At 47.9% G+C, this 16778-nt stretch overlaps 1 protein-coding gene across 1 annotated transcript in view; it reads right to left on the bottom strand.

Moving 5' to 3' along the window:
* DNASE1L3 (deoxyribonuclease 1L3) overlaps positions 1-5513 on the bottom strand; it is a 33587-nt gene extending 28074 nt beyond the window's left edge. Inside the window, exon 1 of the mRNA XM_006169173.3 lies at positions 5171-5513. Within this exon, the coding sequence (XP_006169235.1) occupies positions 5171-5308 (138 nt within the window). The 5' untranslated portion in view covers positions 5309-5513. The remainder of the gene's footprint in view (positions 1-5170) is intronic.
* Positions 5514-16778: the final 11265 nt, after the last annotated feature.

Here is a 16778-nt window from a genome sequence, read left to right as displayed (position 1 = left end):
GGTTCCATGACCAGCTTCAAGTCACACAGTATAAGTGGTAGAGTCAGGATTTGAACTCACATCTGTGTGACTACAAAGCCTACCCTGCTAAACTGTTAAAATGCAGCCCTTTCCCTCAAAGACTCATCGTCTAATTAGAGAGACTGTGGAAACAACTAGCTACAAAGGGAGGCAAATACAATTTGTGTTAAATAAGTGATAAGATGTTGATGTATTGAGGAATAATGAATTACTTCTGCCCAGATGATCAGGGAAGGCTCTAAGGAGGAGGTGGCACTCAAATAGGGCCTGAAAGGTAAGAAGAAACACAGTAAAAAAAAAAAAAAGAAAGAAAGAAAGAAAAAGAAAGCAAGAGAGGCTCCTTTGGGGTGAGACCAGGGGGCAGACCAAGCCTATGCCCCTTGGTGACAGCATGGGCCATTCCGTAGGGACTGGTTGGTCAAAGAGCTCATCCCCACGGTGAAGTTCTTACACAGCCACCAAAGACATGGAGCAAGAGGATTGTGCCACTGGCTGGCCGTTTCCAGAACACGAGTTCCAGTTCCCTCTCTAGAAGGGCAGAGCTGGGAGAGATGTGAGCACCCATTTCTCCAGGTGCGTCTGTGATCAGGGGCTCAGCCTTTCCAGAGTTGGCCCAGGCTGGGGATCTATCGCAGTGACTGAGGAGGGCTGTCCCAAGGTTGGATCCCTCCATGCACAGGCTTGAGACCCATGCCTTCAGCCATGTGGGGCTTACCAGGGAGCTGGTTGCCTGAAGACTTAGGCACTAGTGAGTGCTAGACCTTTCTGGAAGGCACATTAGAATGTATACACCCTTTGGTCCAGTTTTTCCACTTTAAAGAATCCTCCATTGGGGGGACCAGCAGTTAGCGTAATGGCTATGTTGGTGGACTCTCATGTAGTCGACTGTGGTTTGCGTCCCGGACCCGGTGGCTTAAAACTCATGCCGGGCACGTGTGCGTGCGTGCCCAAGATCCCGAGAGGAGAATGGAGGAGAAGGGATTGTGGCATGGCCATCCCCCCGGGGGGTGATTTCTCGCTTTCTGTCTCTCTGTCTGTCTGGCGAGTGCACGTGCCCTATAGCAAAAAAAAAATAAAAAGAAAAAGAATCCTCCATTGGGACCAGCAGTTGGAGTATTGGCTATGTTGCTGGACTCCTATGTAGTCGACCACTGTTCGAGCCCCGGACCTGGTGGCTTAAACTCACGCCAGGCGCGTGTGCATGTGTGCCCAAGATCCTGGGAGAGAAGGGAGGAGAAGGGATTGTGGCATGGCCATCACCTCTTGGGGCATGATTTCTCGCTTTCTGTCTGCCTGTCTCTGTCTGTCTTTCTGGTGAGTGCATGTGCCCTATAGCAGAAAACATCTCAAATAAAAAATATGTCCTCCATTGTAAAGAAATATCCACTACTTCTCTGTACCTCAGCTTCCTCACCTATAGATTGGGCTGATAGTCCCTCACAGGGTTGCTGGAGGATCAAGTGGATACTTCGAGTAGTGCCAGCCAAAAAGGGGGAACAGAATAAGTTATTATTACTTACGTAGAGCCAAGAGGAAGAAGCGTTATGCATTGCCACAACAAAAATGGAAACAACCTAAGTATTCCCAAATAAAAAAGCATAAGATAAAAAAGGAATAAAAAAGCATTTCGATGAAATAGGATGCAAACCCAGGGAGGGCATTTTATAGCATTGAAACTCATGTTTTATATATTAACTTCATAGGAAGTATCTCAAAAAAGCAGACTACAAAGCTTGTGACGTAGGGCAGTGAACATGCTGCAAAATAGATACAGATTTATGTATTTATTTTTGCATAGAAAATGCCTATACCATAATTACCCAAATACCTATAGCTATTATCTTTGAGTGGTAAGATGATGGGTGATTTTTTTTTCTTCTTTATATGTTTCTATAGTTTCAAAATAGTTCAAATGACTTGTTCCCTTAATTAAATTATTTCGTAATTTATAAAGACATTTATATAAAAATTATACTTTAATCGTTTCATTTTTCAGGTGTTTGCTATAGGGCGTGGTTGCCAGAGAGAGAGACAGAGAGACAGAGAGAGGGAAAGTGAGAAATCACCTCCCAAGGAGGACAGCCATGCCACCATCCCTTGTCCTCCATTCTCCTCTTGGGATTTTGGGCACACATGCCCAGTGTGATTTTCAAGTCGACTGATCTGAGATTCAAACTGTATAATTGGCCACATGGGAGTCCAGTGTCTTAATCACAATGTCACCTGCTGGCCCCCGCTTTAATTATTTTTATAAATGAAGTCTTATTTTAAAAAACACAATAACTTGATGGCAAAGAAAAAAATTGTGTGAGAGAAGATGGTGGCCAAAACGTATTACATGACAACAGATATGATTCTAAACGATTTAATGTAAGTTTTTTTGGTCTATTTTCTTTCTTTCACAAGAGCATGAGTGTATTTGCATGAGCACATGTGTGTGTGCGTGTGTGTGTGCGCGCGAGAGAGAGACAGGCACCCTTGACAGGGTCGCATCCTGCCACAATCCCCTCTGCCAGCCCTCCAGCCAGTTAGGTGTTGAGCTTGCCTGGGGTGTTTCAGGGAATCCGAATCTTAGTGAGTCATGTGGCTTCCAGCCCTGTGATCAGTGCGCTACCACCAGTGCCACTGAGGCCGGGCCCAGAGCCCCTCCTTGACCACCACACTGAATGACCAAAGAGATCGCCATGTCCTTGTGACTGCTCTTCGCCAAGACCACGATCAGCCTGCGCAGGGCCAACGCAGGCCTGGACTCCCTTTCCTGAGAAGGAACAGCTCCCAGGTTTCCTGTTTGCAGCCCTTCTTCTTGCCTAGCAAACACTCCTGAGCCCCACATCTCCGGCAGCTACTGATTTCCACTTCCCTTGGGCATCTCCTCGGCACCTCTGGGGATATTTCCCATCGACGAGAATCTACTTGGCAACACGCAATGGCTCAAGATCTCATTATCAGAATTCTCCCGAGCACAGAATCTGCAGCTGTGACTGGCTAGCCTGCCTTCATCCAGCCATCCAAACTCCCAACCATCTATCCGTCCTGCTGTTTTCTTTTTTGCTATAGGATGTGCGCACTTGCCAGAGAGAGAGAGAAAGAGGGGAAGTGAGAGATTCCCCCACCAGGGGGATGGCCACACCACAATTCCTTCTTCTCAGCTGAGGCATCTCAGCTGAGATGGTTGGGTTGCATCCTGGCTCTGCCTCTCAGTGCCTATGCAAACCTGAATAAGCCATGTCACCACTCTGAGCCTGTTCTCTGTTATAAAGTAGGGGCAGTGCCACCCGGGCCATGATATTAAATAAGAATATAAAACCCTGGCCTGCATGTTTTTCAAGCCGCTGGGTCTGGGACTCAAACCATGCAGTCAGCCATGTAGGGTCCAGTACTTTAACCTCCATGCCACCTGCTGGCCCTATTCCTCCTTTATTTATTTATTTATTTATTTATTTATTTATTTATTTATTTTATTTGACCAGAGAGTGACAACTGCAGTCTGCCATGTGTGAGCCCAGTGCCCTTAACCACTACACCATCTGTGGGCCCTATTCCTTCTATGTTTTAAAAAAATATTTTCTTATTTCATGAGAGAGCAGGTGGGCACACATGCGAGAACGAGAGAAGGCAGAGAGATGTGTACCCTTGGCGGGGTCTGGTCGCACCGCCATCTCCTTGTACGTGTGGCTGGGAGGCTGGGCTGGGAGCCTGTGTAGTAAAGGGCCCGGTACAGAGGAAGGTCTGGAAACGATCACTGTCGTGAGCTGGAAGCTGTGAAGAGGGGCCTTGGGGCTGGCACGTGGCTTCGATGAGTACTTGTAAGATGAGCGAGCTCAGCTCTTTGAGGACAAACTGACAGAGGGAGACTGGCCAGGCAGGGTTGGACATGTGGACACCTGCCCATGGTGTGGAAGGACAGCCCACCAGAGAGAAGGCATCCCTCCCCTCTCTAGCCACCCTGGTGCAGGTCAGATACGACAACATAATGACACTGAGCACGTCTCTGGAGGGCTGGATCCAGTGTGGCGGAGCAGAAAAGGCATCTCAGCTGAGGTGGTTGGGTTGCATCCTGGCTCTGCCTGTCAGAGCCTATGCAAACCTGAATAAGCCATGTCACCACTCTGAGCCTGTTCTCTGTTATAAAGTAGGGGCAGTGCCTGGCCTATAACAGCTGTGGACCCAGGCTGGTAACTGAGGCTCTCCCATCGTGTCTGGCTCCTGGCAGGCTCGGGTAGGGGTGACTGTTAGGATGACTGTATCCCCACTCATGGCACAGCGTAGGCGCTGTAAGAACATGACTTCTCTCGTCAGCCTTCTGAAGAAGGACTGTTATTCCCCACGCAGGGTGTGAGCAAAGGAAGGTTAACCAGCATGGCATCTGGCGCCTGCCAGGAGCCAGACACCATGGGAGAGCCTCAGTTACCAGCTTGGGTGCATACCACAGCCTCGCAGGGAGGCGCTGTCAGAGCCCTCATCAAAGATGAAGACAGGAGGGTGGCCCTGTAGCCTAGCAGATAAAGGAAGCCTGATCCTGCATGGCCAATTGAGATTGGAACCCCAGTCCCAGCAGCTCGAAAAGCGGTGGGCACGTGTGTGTCCCAAATCCCAGCTGGATGGAGGAGGGAGAGCAGGGATTACGGTGTGGCCACGCCCATGAGGGGTGCTTTCCCCCTCCCCTCTCTCTATGAAGCACCTGTGCCTGCAGGTAAGGAAAGAAAACTGTTTTCTAAATGCCAGGAGGCAGACGGAGGGAAAGTCTGGTGTCACTGTTATTGTTCTTATCTGGCATGGTGGCTAAGATACTAGACTCCCATATGACTGACCTCAGTTCGAGTCCTGGACCTGGAGGCTTGCTTTCTCACTTTCCCTCTCTCTCTCTCTGCCTCTGTCTCTCTCTGGTCAAATAAAATAATAATAAAAATAATAATGCATTTTTTAAAATTAAATAAAATAACTCTTAAAAAATAATAAGCTAAGTTCGAAGCCAGTCAGTAGTGGTTAAGGCACTGGACTCCCACGTGGTTATCTTTACAAAAGTCCTAGCAGCTGCTACCTTCGCCTCAAGAGCCACCATTAGTTAAGCTGGTCCTGAGTCTCCAATGCCTGAGGACAGGAGAGAGGGCCTGAGGGGTGCCCAGGACCCCCTGGCAGGACACCTCACCTTCACAATGACATCCATGGCACCGTGGTTCTCCCTCTTGCTCTCCCCGAAGGACCTCACATTGAAGGAGCAGATCCGCAGGCCCAGGGCGCCGTGGGCGGAGAGGAGCAGCAGCAGGGCAGCCAGCCTGGGCGACATCCTGGCGCTCCTCTGCCTCCGGGGCTCTGTGAGGAAAGAGCAGGTTCCAGCCACCTCTGCAGTCTCAGCTGACTCGGGAAGCCTGCCCCTGACAGGAATAACTGGATTCCTCTTGCTGCTTTCACTTCTCTGAGGAACCGAAGACGGTGCGTTCCAATCCGAGGAAACGAAGATAACTGGGCTAGCCTTTGAGGAGCCCTGTCTTATCACCCTGGTGAGGAAACTGGCATGCCCAATTGAGGCGTCGATCTCCCCCGGAAGCGAGCTCTGACATCTGGTCACCTCTCCTGTGGTTTGCACGCCACGTGACTTCTCCTGAGCCTGATGGTCTCGGATGTGGTCCACCCTGAGGGCACCTGGGGTGATGGAGCCTTCTGCCGGGGGACAGTGAAGCAAGAGGAAGCGGGGAATTCTGCCAGGTTTTCTGTAAATCACTGGGACTTGGCAACCAGTTACCCCTGGGCACACCCAGGCACTGACTCTCTAACTACCCTGATGGGTGTAAATGCAGGTCAAGTTTAATTTGAATTACTTAATTTTTTCGGCACTTTTATTATGCACAATTTAACACGCCAATTGCCAGCCACTTGTGACTAGGAAAAGCAACGACTGGTCTGCTAAACTGGATCAGTGAAATGCCCTTGGACTTTACGGACAAATAACCAGTTCTCGCCCCCAGAGAGATCCATGATTCAACCTGCTATTAGGTTTTTAAAATGTTTGCAAGAGTTGTGTGACCCTGCGAAGGGACGGTTTGGCAAGAATTGTAGGGTTTCAGCTCAAGTAAAATGACTTTTAGAGATTTGGGCAGGAGGGTAGGAAGTTTGGAAAAGCAAAAGAATTGCAAAGTCTAACTGGGTGATACTCACACGCTTTGGCAATGACAATTTCTCTGTGCAAAGGGATAAGTCTGCATTGGGACCTCAGGGCCATCCGCTCCTGAAGTGATGGGGCTGTGGCTGTAGCCAAAAGGGGCATGAATATCACCAACATATGGTCAAGCGGTGTCCTGGGCAGGCCTGCCCGGGCATTCTAAGAGATAACCCTAAATAGGGCATGGAAGGAAATAATGATTTCCGGAACTCATGGTGAATTGAAGCTCCCCGAAGTCCACAGCTATAGATCTTCGGTCTGGCTGAATCGCTAGTAAAAACAGATCTGGTTAATAGGATAGTTAATCATCTTTCCTGGTGAATAAGCATTTTTCCAACCAGAGGAAGATTTTGAATTAAATGTAGAATGTTTAAGAGACTCAGCACTGTGGTACACATTTTTTTTTTTTGAGAGATTTTCACTGTAGGGCGCGTGCGCTCGCCAGACAGACAGAGAGAGACATAGAGACAGAAAGCGAGAAATCACCCCCCAGGGGGGATGGTCACGCCACAATCCCTTCTCCTCCATTCTCCTCTCGGGATCTTGGGCATGCACGCACACGCGCCCGGCGTGAGGTTTAAGCCACCGGGTCCGGGACACGAACCGCAGTCGATTACATGGGAGTCCAGCGACATAGCCATTATGCTAACTGCTGGTTCCCTGTGGTACACATTTTTTGTGTCAGAAGGAATGTAGGCATGTGTGATATTTTATGAACTTAGTAACATATGAGAGATTTGGGGCCCGTTAAATTGTCAGTCTTGTCAAGGCAATATAAAAGATGCACTTGGGGAGATGGATGTAGATTCATGACTGAGTTGAAGCCTTACTAAGTTTATGTATGGTTCTGGAACATTTACAAGGGCTTTGGGTTACCAGTGCTTTATATGAATTTAGTTTATTAGACTTAAGAATTATGTAATATTTTAAAAGGTGGTTTGTCAGTTTAGACAACTGAAGAATTTTAAAAAGGAAATAAGGTATATGACACTTTTAAAGAAGTTTAAAACGGTTAAAATTTAGCCCAAAATCTCTTAAAAATAATAATTTAAGTTTGCTGGATTTAAGGTTGCTAGATTTAGTAAATAAAAATACAGGGCACTAACCAGATTTAAATTTTAGATCATTCAAATTTAAATGGGTAACCAGGACCAGGAGATAGCATAATGGTTATGTCGCTAGACTCACACGTAGTTGACTGTGGTTCAAGTCCCAGGTCCAACGGCTTAAAACTCATGCCAGATACAGGTGCATGCATGTCCAAAATCCCAAGACGAGAATGGAGAAGAAAGGATTGCAGCGTGGCCATCCCCCCCGGGGGGTGATTTCTCACTTTCTGTCTCTCTTTCTCTCTCAGTCTCTCTCTGTCTCTCATGTGAGCACACACACCCTATAGCAAACATCTCTCTTTAAAAAATTTTAAGTGGGACCATCTGTTTTACCTGGAACTTCAGCTAGAGTTGTAAAAGGAAGAAGAACTTTTGTAAGCTGAGTGTAAAGTGAGGCATTTTAAAGGGAGTGATCACTCTGACAGAATCCTGGGAACATTATTAATTCCTCGCATCAAAAATAAGCTAAGTTTGGAGCCAGTAGGTGGCATGGTGGTTAAGACAGTGGACTCCCACATGACTGACCTTGGTTTGAGTACAGGACCTGGAGGCTTGCTTTCTCACTTTCCCTCTCTTTCTTTGTCTCTCTGGTTAAATAGAATAATAATAATAAATTTTCAAAAATTAAATAAAATAACTTTTTACAAAAAGCTAAGTTTGGGGCCAGTCAGTGACATGGTGGTTAAGGCACTGGACCCCCATATGGTTGACTGTGGTTCGAGTTCCAGGCTCAGCAGCTTGAAACTTACACTGGGGGTGTGTGCATGTGTGCCCAAAATCCTGAGAGGAGAATGAAGGAGAAGGGGTTGCAGAGTGGCCATCCCCCCGCAGGGGGAGATTTCTCACTTTCTCTGTCTCTCTCTCTGTGTCTCCAGCAAGTACACATGTTCTATAGCAAATCTCTCTCTAAAAATAAATGAATAAATATCAAGCTAAGCTCTAGACCAAAAGAGTCAACTAATTCATTTTCGAAATTTTAATTTTGATACTTCATGTATTAATTAAAATACCATAACCCTCTAAATAGAGGCTTCTGCATATAGAATCTACCTTTGAGGATGTAAAAAATAATTTTGTGTGAACAGACTGAAGAAATAAATTCCATTCTATAATTAGTATATTCAGTGCAAGAAATCAGAAATATGTGCATTCTTTTTTTAGCATTATTTGTATTTAATTTTATTTATTATTATTATATTTTAAATTTGCTATAGGGTACATGCACTCACTAGAGAGAGAAAGACAGAGGGAGGGAAAGTGAGAAAACAAGCTGCCAGGTCTGGCACTTGATCTATGGTCAACCATGTGAGAGCCCAGTGCCTTAACCACCAGGCCACCTGCTAGCCCCAGGACTTGGGAGTTTTGAGACAGTTCCTTCCAGGAGCCTAGACCCTAGAGGCAAAGGCAGACACTGACCTGACCTACTCTGACCACTCAGGTTTCTTTCCTTTCTGCCATTTAGTGAATAGGGATGGTATTTCTTGCACCATGTGCTTCCAAACAGGAGCCTGCAAAACACTCCTAGAAAAAAAGGACAAAATGTGTCACTCCTTCTTGGAGGTGTAGAATGCATATTAGCATATTAAACACTCTGACAAGTCCTGTAATACGAAAAGGCTGCCTAACCATTGAAACAGTGCCTGAATTTATTGTGCCAGGAACCCTGTCCTTCACGACTATCTTGGACACCATCCACCTTGGGACCCACCAGCCCTGACTGTGCAGGGAAAACAGAGGTCCTCAGCATCTCCAGCTCTTGTCTCTGTCAATAAGAGGAGTCTCATGGGTGTCACATGAATGGTCAGAAGTGAGGATCAGGAGATCAGACACAGCCTCGTCAGCTACAACCGTTCCCACAGGCCCTGGAAGGACGAGAGGCCTTGGAGTGAGGAATATGCTGGGCCAAAGAATGTGCTGGAATTTGAGAATGGCAAGATGGAGGTTCCAGAAGAAGCAAAAGTGCCACAGGCTGAGTCACCCCAGAGCGGTGAGTGAGAAGCAAAGGGCCTGCGGCAAAATCCCCACAGCACGTGACTCAAGCAGGTGTTCCCAGCGACTGCTGCTCCTTGTCCAATTGTGAACAAGCCCTGGCCTAATCTTGTAATGCACGTGGATTGCACGATCATCACATTTCACAACAGCTTGGGGTTTGGGGCGAGGGAGGTGTATTTGTCAGGGTTGCATAATTGTGACCAATCTCACCTCCATATGATTCTTTCCAGCTGATGAAACAAGTTCTGGGTTCCACCCTTGCACCACAGGGACCTCAAGAGCTCAAGAGGGTCACTATCTGAAGGGCAGATCTGTGTGTCACTGCTCCGATGAAATTCTTCAAAGACTTTTTTTATTTAAGAGAGAGATTTTTGCTATAGGGCACGTTTGCTCACAGGAGACAGGGAGACAGAAAGCAAAAAAATCATCACCAAGGAGGATGGCCATGCCACAATCCCCTCTTTTCCATTATCCTCTCAGGATTTGGGGCACACATGCACACATGCCCAGCATGTTTTAAGCCTCTGGGTCTGGGACTCGAATTGCAGTTGAATGTGTGGGAGTCCAGTGACATAACCATTATGCCATCTGCTGGTCACCCCAGTCTCCTCTCACACTGCCCGGCTTTCAGTTCCTACCTCAGGGCCTTCGCACAGCTGTTCCACTCACCTGCAGTGTGCTCCATCCCTCGTCCTTCTGGGTCTCAGCCTCAGTGCCACTCACACAGAAAAGCCTTCCTGTCCCCCTCACCCTGTGAGGGCGTTCCTCTCCTCTCATTCCTGGTGCCAGGGCCCTTGCTTCGTGGCCGGTATCATAGTGTGTTCCCTATGAGTTTGTCGTTCCCTTGCCTAATGTCTCTCTCCCTACACAGCTCCCTGGGACAGGGACACCATTGTCTGCCATATTTTCTTTTCTTTTTAAAGAGGCGTTTGTCTTATGGCATGTGCATATATGAGGAGAGACACAGAGGCAGTGAGAGGGAAACTGAGAAATCACCCTCCAGGGGGATTGGCCGTGCTGCAATCCCTTCTCCATTCTCCTCCTGGGATCTTGGGCATGTATGCACGAATGTGCCCGGCGTCATTTTCAAGCCCCCAGGTCTGAGACTCGAACTGCAGTCAGCCATATGGGAGTCTAGTAATGTAACCGTGAGACCATCTGTTGGCCCCTGGAGTCCAGGTTCTTAATGACAGTGCGAATGCTGAGCCAGGAGTACCCCTCACCGCCAACAGAGACAAAAGGTGATGATAACAAGCACTCCTGTGACAACACCTGCCTTTGACGGAGCACTGGGAGGCCAGGCCTCATCCTACACCTGACTCAGGGGCATAGCACAGAGCAGGCCTCTCATACACTAGGGGCCAGGTCACTCGTGCTGGGGGGCTGTCCTGTGTAGGATGTTCAGCAGCATCTCTGGCCCCTATCCACTAGATGCCAATAGCACCCCCTAGTTGTGACCACCAAAGACGTCACCAAATGTTGCCAACTGTCCCCAGGGGCACGCATATACCCCATGTGTGGAAGTTATGGCGGGTATATAATTCTTCCCTACTGGCTTTGCAGCCTTAGACGAATCATTAAACTTCTCTGTGCCCTCCTCCTCCCCTTTATAATGGGGGCTAATAACAGCTCTTACACAGGAGTGCTCTAAGATTTAGTGAGTTTGTAACCACAGGGCAGACTCAGCACCACGCCTAGCCCGCTCTTAGGGGACTCAACTAAGATGACATTTGCCTTCAGAATATACCACGTGAAGAAGGAACGGTGATCCCTGCCTTACGGATGAGGAAAGCCAGACTGGGAGACAAAGCCAGGCCCTGGCTGCCAGTTGTGAAGTGACTTCGAAAGCAGGCGTGTGCATTCTCAGGATCCATTCCGTCTGCCAGCTTTCTTCACAGCACACGGCAGAGCTCTTCTGACCAATCGCAGACTCAGAGCTAGTGGTAGTGTAATTGCCTCTGGGGCAGGCAAATGAGGCATTGGCCGCAGGGATGAACTTTAAGGGGGTGACAGACAACTCAGTAAGCAAGATAAATAATATTTTAACGCAATACAAACGGCCCCTGACCTTGGCTTGATTTAATGATCTTTTGACTTCACGGTGGTGCTAACGCGATATGCATTCAGGACACTAGGAGTCACCATTCATTCAGTTTCTCATTTTCAGTACAGGGTCCAGAAAATTACGCGAGGTACTCAGTGTAATTGGGCTTTGGGAGCCAGTGGGTGGCATGGTGAGTAAGGCGCGGACCCAGCAGCTTGAAAACCACACTGGGCGTGTGCGCATGCATGCCCAAAATCCCAAGAGGAGAATGGGGAAGGGATTGTGGCATAGCCGTGGATTCTCACCTTCTCTCTCTCTGTCTTTCTCTGTCTCTCGTTCTCTGGCAAGCACATACACCCTATGGCAAAAACCTAAACAAAAAAGGGAAAGGTTTTGTGTGGATGATTTTGCTGAACTGTGAGCTAATGTAAGTGTTCTGAGCACACTGAAGGTAGGTTACACTAAGTTGTGATGTGTAGTAGGATGGGTGTATTACATGCATTTTTGACTTAGAATAGTTTATCCTCCCCACACTTTTAAGAATTTAATTTATTTCAGAAGGGAGAGGATGTGAGAGAGAGACAGAGAGAGACAGGCACCCTGACTGGGTCTTGTCATGCCACACACCCCCTCCCCAGCCCTCCAGCTAGTCAGGATCCTGGCGGCACGTCCAGTGTATTTCAGGTCAAACTGGGATCCACATGTGGTGTTAGCCAACGGCTTCCAGCACCCGCGTTACCCAGGCTGAGCCAGATAAAGTATTTTCCATTTGCAGATAGGTTTATCCAGACGTAGTGTCATCACAGGTTGAGAAACATCCCTATCTTGAAAAATCAAAAATAATGCTGAAAAATATCCATGATGACCGAGACATGCTCTAACTCGTACTTGCCTTGGCTCCTGCTTCATTCACATCACCCCAGCCCTGCCTCCTGAGATTTGCAGATTTGGGAAACCACTCAGTGAGCACGCCTGGACTTAGAAGCCTGTGGGTGCCGCTCAGAGGATGACACGGGAGATAACAGCACCCCCTTCTGGCTGACAAGGAGCACAGCGCATCTATTTGATCTTTGGGGAGCCAAGTTCAATTGTGCCTCCGCGGCAGAGTCTCAGTACTAGAATAGTGTTTTCCAGGACTGCGTTCCCCCCCATGCAACCTCTACAAGGGACATCTAGGTTTAAAATTTGCAGGCGGGTCAAACCGCGTTGTTGGCGCGCTCCTTCTACTCTATCCCTTTCTGCCAGCAGCTCTGCTGCCCAGGACCCCACCGTGGGTCTCTCACTGCACATGCGCAGACATACGGGCAACTGGTCACCTGCACCGCGACTGTGGCAGGTTCCAAAGCAGCTTGTTAATATCACATTGGCCCTTCCAGGCTGGCTGCCACAAGACACGGTGAGGACCAGCAGGCCGAGGTTCTCAGAGCTGCGGACTGGCGAGCCTTGAACAGGGAGCTGGTTGCTTGCTAGCCGCACAGCTTCTTATTCTTTTAAGGGTTGAATAGTTTCTTCACTGAATTGTGTTCATTTATGTTTTACTTTTGGTGTTGAAATTATTCCAAACGTCCACAGACATTACAGAAATAGCACAAAGAACTCGTATATACCCTCTACCAAAATTTGCCAAGGAGTATTTTGCTACATTTGCTTTCTTGTCCATTTTCTACATAGTTGCATAGTATTTTGGTGTATTTCTCAAGGACAAGGACATTTCCTTACGTAACCACAGGACAATTATCAAAACCAGACGGCTTAGCCATGATACAGTTTTGTGACCTAACCTACAGACCTTATTTGAATTTTACTAACTGTTCCAGGGACGTCCCTGATAACTTTTTTCCCTCTCCGATCTAGACTCCAACTCAAGTTTAGGCATTGTATTTACCAGTCCCGTCTTCTTGTACTCCTTTCATTTAACCACACTTTTGCTGGACTGATTACTCAGCTGTATCTCATGGTTCTGTCATTTTTGAAGTGTACTGGTTGGTTATTTAGTGGAATCTCTCTTAATTTGAATCTGGGTGAGGTTTCCTCATGATTAGATTCAGGTGGTGCATTTCAGACGCAATTTATGAGATATGACTCATCAATTTCTTTTTTTCTGAAAGATTTTTTGCGGTAGGGTGTGTGTGGTTCCTGGGAAGAGAGAGACAGAGGGGCAGAAAGCCATAAATCACCCCGTGGGCGGGGATGGCCACTCTACAATCCCTTCTTCTCCATTGTTCTCCCAGGATTTTGGGCTCTCAAGCACGTGTGCCCAACGTGAGCTCCAAGTCACCGTGTCTGGGGCTCAAACTGTGGTCGAACATGTGGGAGGCTAGCACCTTAACCACTACACCACCTGTTGACCCCGACTCATGGAATTTCTTAAACGAGCTTCTCCTAGAGCATCCCTAGGACACTGGGTCACTGAGACTCAGGAAGCAGATTCTGACTTCAAAGCGCTGAATGACAGTCACTAACGTCGATTGTTGGCCATTCCTCTCTGCGTGTAGTGATTTGGGGGGTATGTTCATTAGATTGTAACACTTACAAAACAGTGAAAGTAGATACAGCTGTGTTCGGCCCCAGAGGACATGTCTGTACACAGGTGGCATCTTCAAAACCTGACAGCCACCAGACCGCTACTGTTCTCCTCATGCTGCAGATGCAGAGCCAGCCTCGGAGAGAGTAAGTCACCTGCCCCAGGGCTCACAGCTAGTAAGAGGCACAGCCAGGACCGTTTGACACCAGAGTGTCAAGTGAGCACCTGCTCAAGTCTCTCACTGTTTCTTCTGTGGCAACTAACCATGACGAGGCCCTGCCACTGTTTAAGCTCGGAACACTGTCAACAACCTACATTCCGCCTTCCAGATTCCCAAGAAGTGGCGAGGTTTTCTCCCCGTATTTTGAAGCCCTCTGCTTGCCTCATTCATTTGGTGGTGAGAGCCTGGGGCACAGCCCGCCTGTGAGCAGGGCTCCCCCATAGATCACGCCGTGTTCTCTGGGAGTCATCATGCATTAGGTGTTTATCTATAAGTTCACCGAAAATCACACCGGTCCCACAGCCAGGCTGAGGGCACATATGAACAAGCATGAGTCCTTACCCAGCCACTTGGGAATGACCTCCAGTCACGGACCCCACACAAGGGTAGGATTTCCCCTCCAGAGGCACAGCCACCCCAAAGTCACCCCAGAGTCAGATTTAAATGCAGGCCAGTGTCATTCATAGCATGTGGCCTTAAGAAATCAGCCTTGGGACCAGCAGTTAGTGTAATGGCTATGTCACTGGACTCCCATGTAGTCGATTGCGGTTCACAGTTTGCGTCCCGGACCCGGTGGCTTAAAACTCATGCCGGGCGTGTGTGCGTGCGTGCCCAAGATCCTGAGAGGAGAATGGAGGAGGAGGGATTGCAGCGTGGCCATCTCCCCTAGGGGGTGATTTCTCACTTTCTATCGCTCTGTCTCTCTCTGTCTGTCTCGCGAGTGCACGCGCCCTATAGCAAAAACCTCTCCAAAAAAAAAAAAAAGAAGAAGAAATCAACCTTTCGGGGCCAGCAGTGGCATGGTGGTTATGACACTGGACTCCCATATGACCAATCACTTTTCAAGTCTCAGACCTGGCAGCTTGCTTTCTCTGCCTCTCTTTCTCTTTCTCTGTCTCTCTGTGGGGAGTGAGTATGCCTAATAGCAAATTAAAAATAATTATAACAATGATAAATAGAATTAAATGTTTAAAACACATTTCTTTCTGTCTGTTTCTGTCTCTGAAAGAATAAAGAAAAAAATTTAAAAAGAAAAAAGAAACCAGCCTTTGGGGGGCAGACAGTGGGCAGACTCCCTAACCCTAACCCTAACCCTAACCCTAAACCAAACCATAATCCTAAAAGGTAAACCTGTTGCTCCATGAGGCTAACCCATACCAGAGGGCTTTTGGATTCAAGTCCGAAGACATTCCTGAGTACAGCTGGTATACATGTGCCCGTGATCCGGGGCTGGACGGAGCTGGGAATGAGTCACAGCGTCAAGTCCTGGTTGCAGGTGTCTGTTTCTCTCTCTCTCTCTCTGAATAAATAAGTAAAAACATAAAAAATGACAAATTTGAATTTGCCACAGAGAGACAGAGGAGGAGAGGAAACTAAAGATTGGAAGAAAGCACCACCCAATGGGGCATGGTCAGGCCCCATCCCTTCTCCATTTCTCCATCCTGTCAAGATCTGAGACACACCTGCACAGGCACACAGCCTGGTTTTCAAGCCAACAGGACCAGAATTTGAACTGCAGTTGGCCATATGGGATCCAGCTCCCTTAACCACCAGGCCATGGGGCCAGCCCCTTCCCCTGTTTTGCAGAGGTGTGAACTGGAACCTAAAGGGGGTGAAGGACTTGTCAGAAGTGTCCACTCAGTAACTGCAGAGTCAGGCCTGCCAGAGGGCAGATCCTGTCCCCACCCATACCTCTGCACTGCCCTGGTGGGGGTGTGTCCATGTGGAATCCACAGCGTCCTGAAACTGTGTTTGAAGTGAATTCTCAGACTGGAAGCAAACTTCTCTGGAAGCAGCAGAAGCCAAGTTTCCATGGAGACCCAGTCACATCCAGCCAGGCTGTGTTCAAATGTAGCCACAACTGTGCGAAGCCGCCATCACTAAAATGAGGTGAATTTCTTTTTGGTTTTTCCTTTTTCTTTCTTCTTATTAACGTTTATAAAACGGAATGATTTTCCATTAGCTACTATGTGTAATATTGATACCTAATAATCATGCATGTTTACGAGGTACAGGGTGATTTTTCAGTCAAGGATACAATGGGCGATGATCAAATCAATGTGATTAGCACACCCATCACCTCACACGTTCGTCATTTCTCTGTGTCAGAAATACCCAAGGTCCTCCCTTTTAGCTAATCCAAGATATACAATAAATTGTTCATTATTGTGTTACATAACAATAGAATTTGTTAGACCAGCCCATGGCATAATGTTAAGGCAGCTGATCTCACATGACTGACTACATGGTTTGAGTCTTGGACCTGGCAGCTTGAAAACCATGCCAGGCAAATGTACATGTGTGTCTAAAATCCCGAGAGGAGACCGGATGAGGGGGGATTGCAGTGGCCATCCCCCACCCCCGAGAGTGCTTTCTCACTTTCCCTCTCTCTTTCTCTCTCTCTGTCTCTGTGTTTTTGTTTTTTTTGTTTTTTTTTTTGAGAAGTTATTGTTACAGGGCACATGCGCTCGCCAGAAAGACAGACAGAGACATAGAGACAGAAAGCGAGAAATCACCCCCCGGGGGGGTGGGGTGGTGGCCATGCGCAATCCCTTCTCCTCCATTCTCCTCTCAGGATCTTGGGCATGCACGCACATGCGCCTGACGTGAGTTTAAGCCACCAGGTCCGGGACTTGAACTGCGGTCGACTACATGGGAGTCCAGCAACATAGCCATTACACTAACTGCTGGTCTCTGTCTCTGTTTCT

The sequence above is a fragment of the Tupaia chinensis genome, unplaced genomic scaffold, assembly GCF_000334495.1.
Source record: "Tupaia chinensis unplaced genomic scaffold, TupChi_1.0 Scaffold146828_1, whole genome shotgun sequence".
NCBI classification, from domain to species: domain Eukaryota; kingdom Metazoa; phylum Chordata; class Mammalia; order Scandentia; family Tupaiidae; genus Tupaia; species Tupaia belangeri.
Note: the sequence above shows the minus strand (reverse complement) of the source record. Positions and strands in the feature narration are given on the sequence as shown.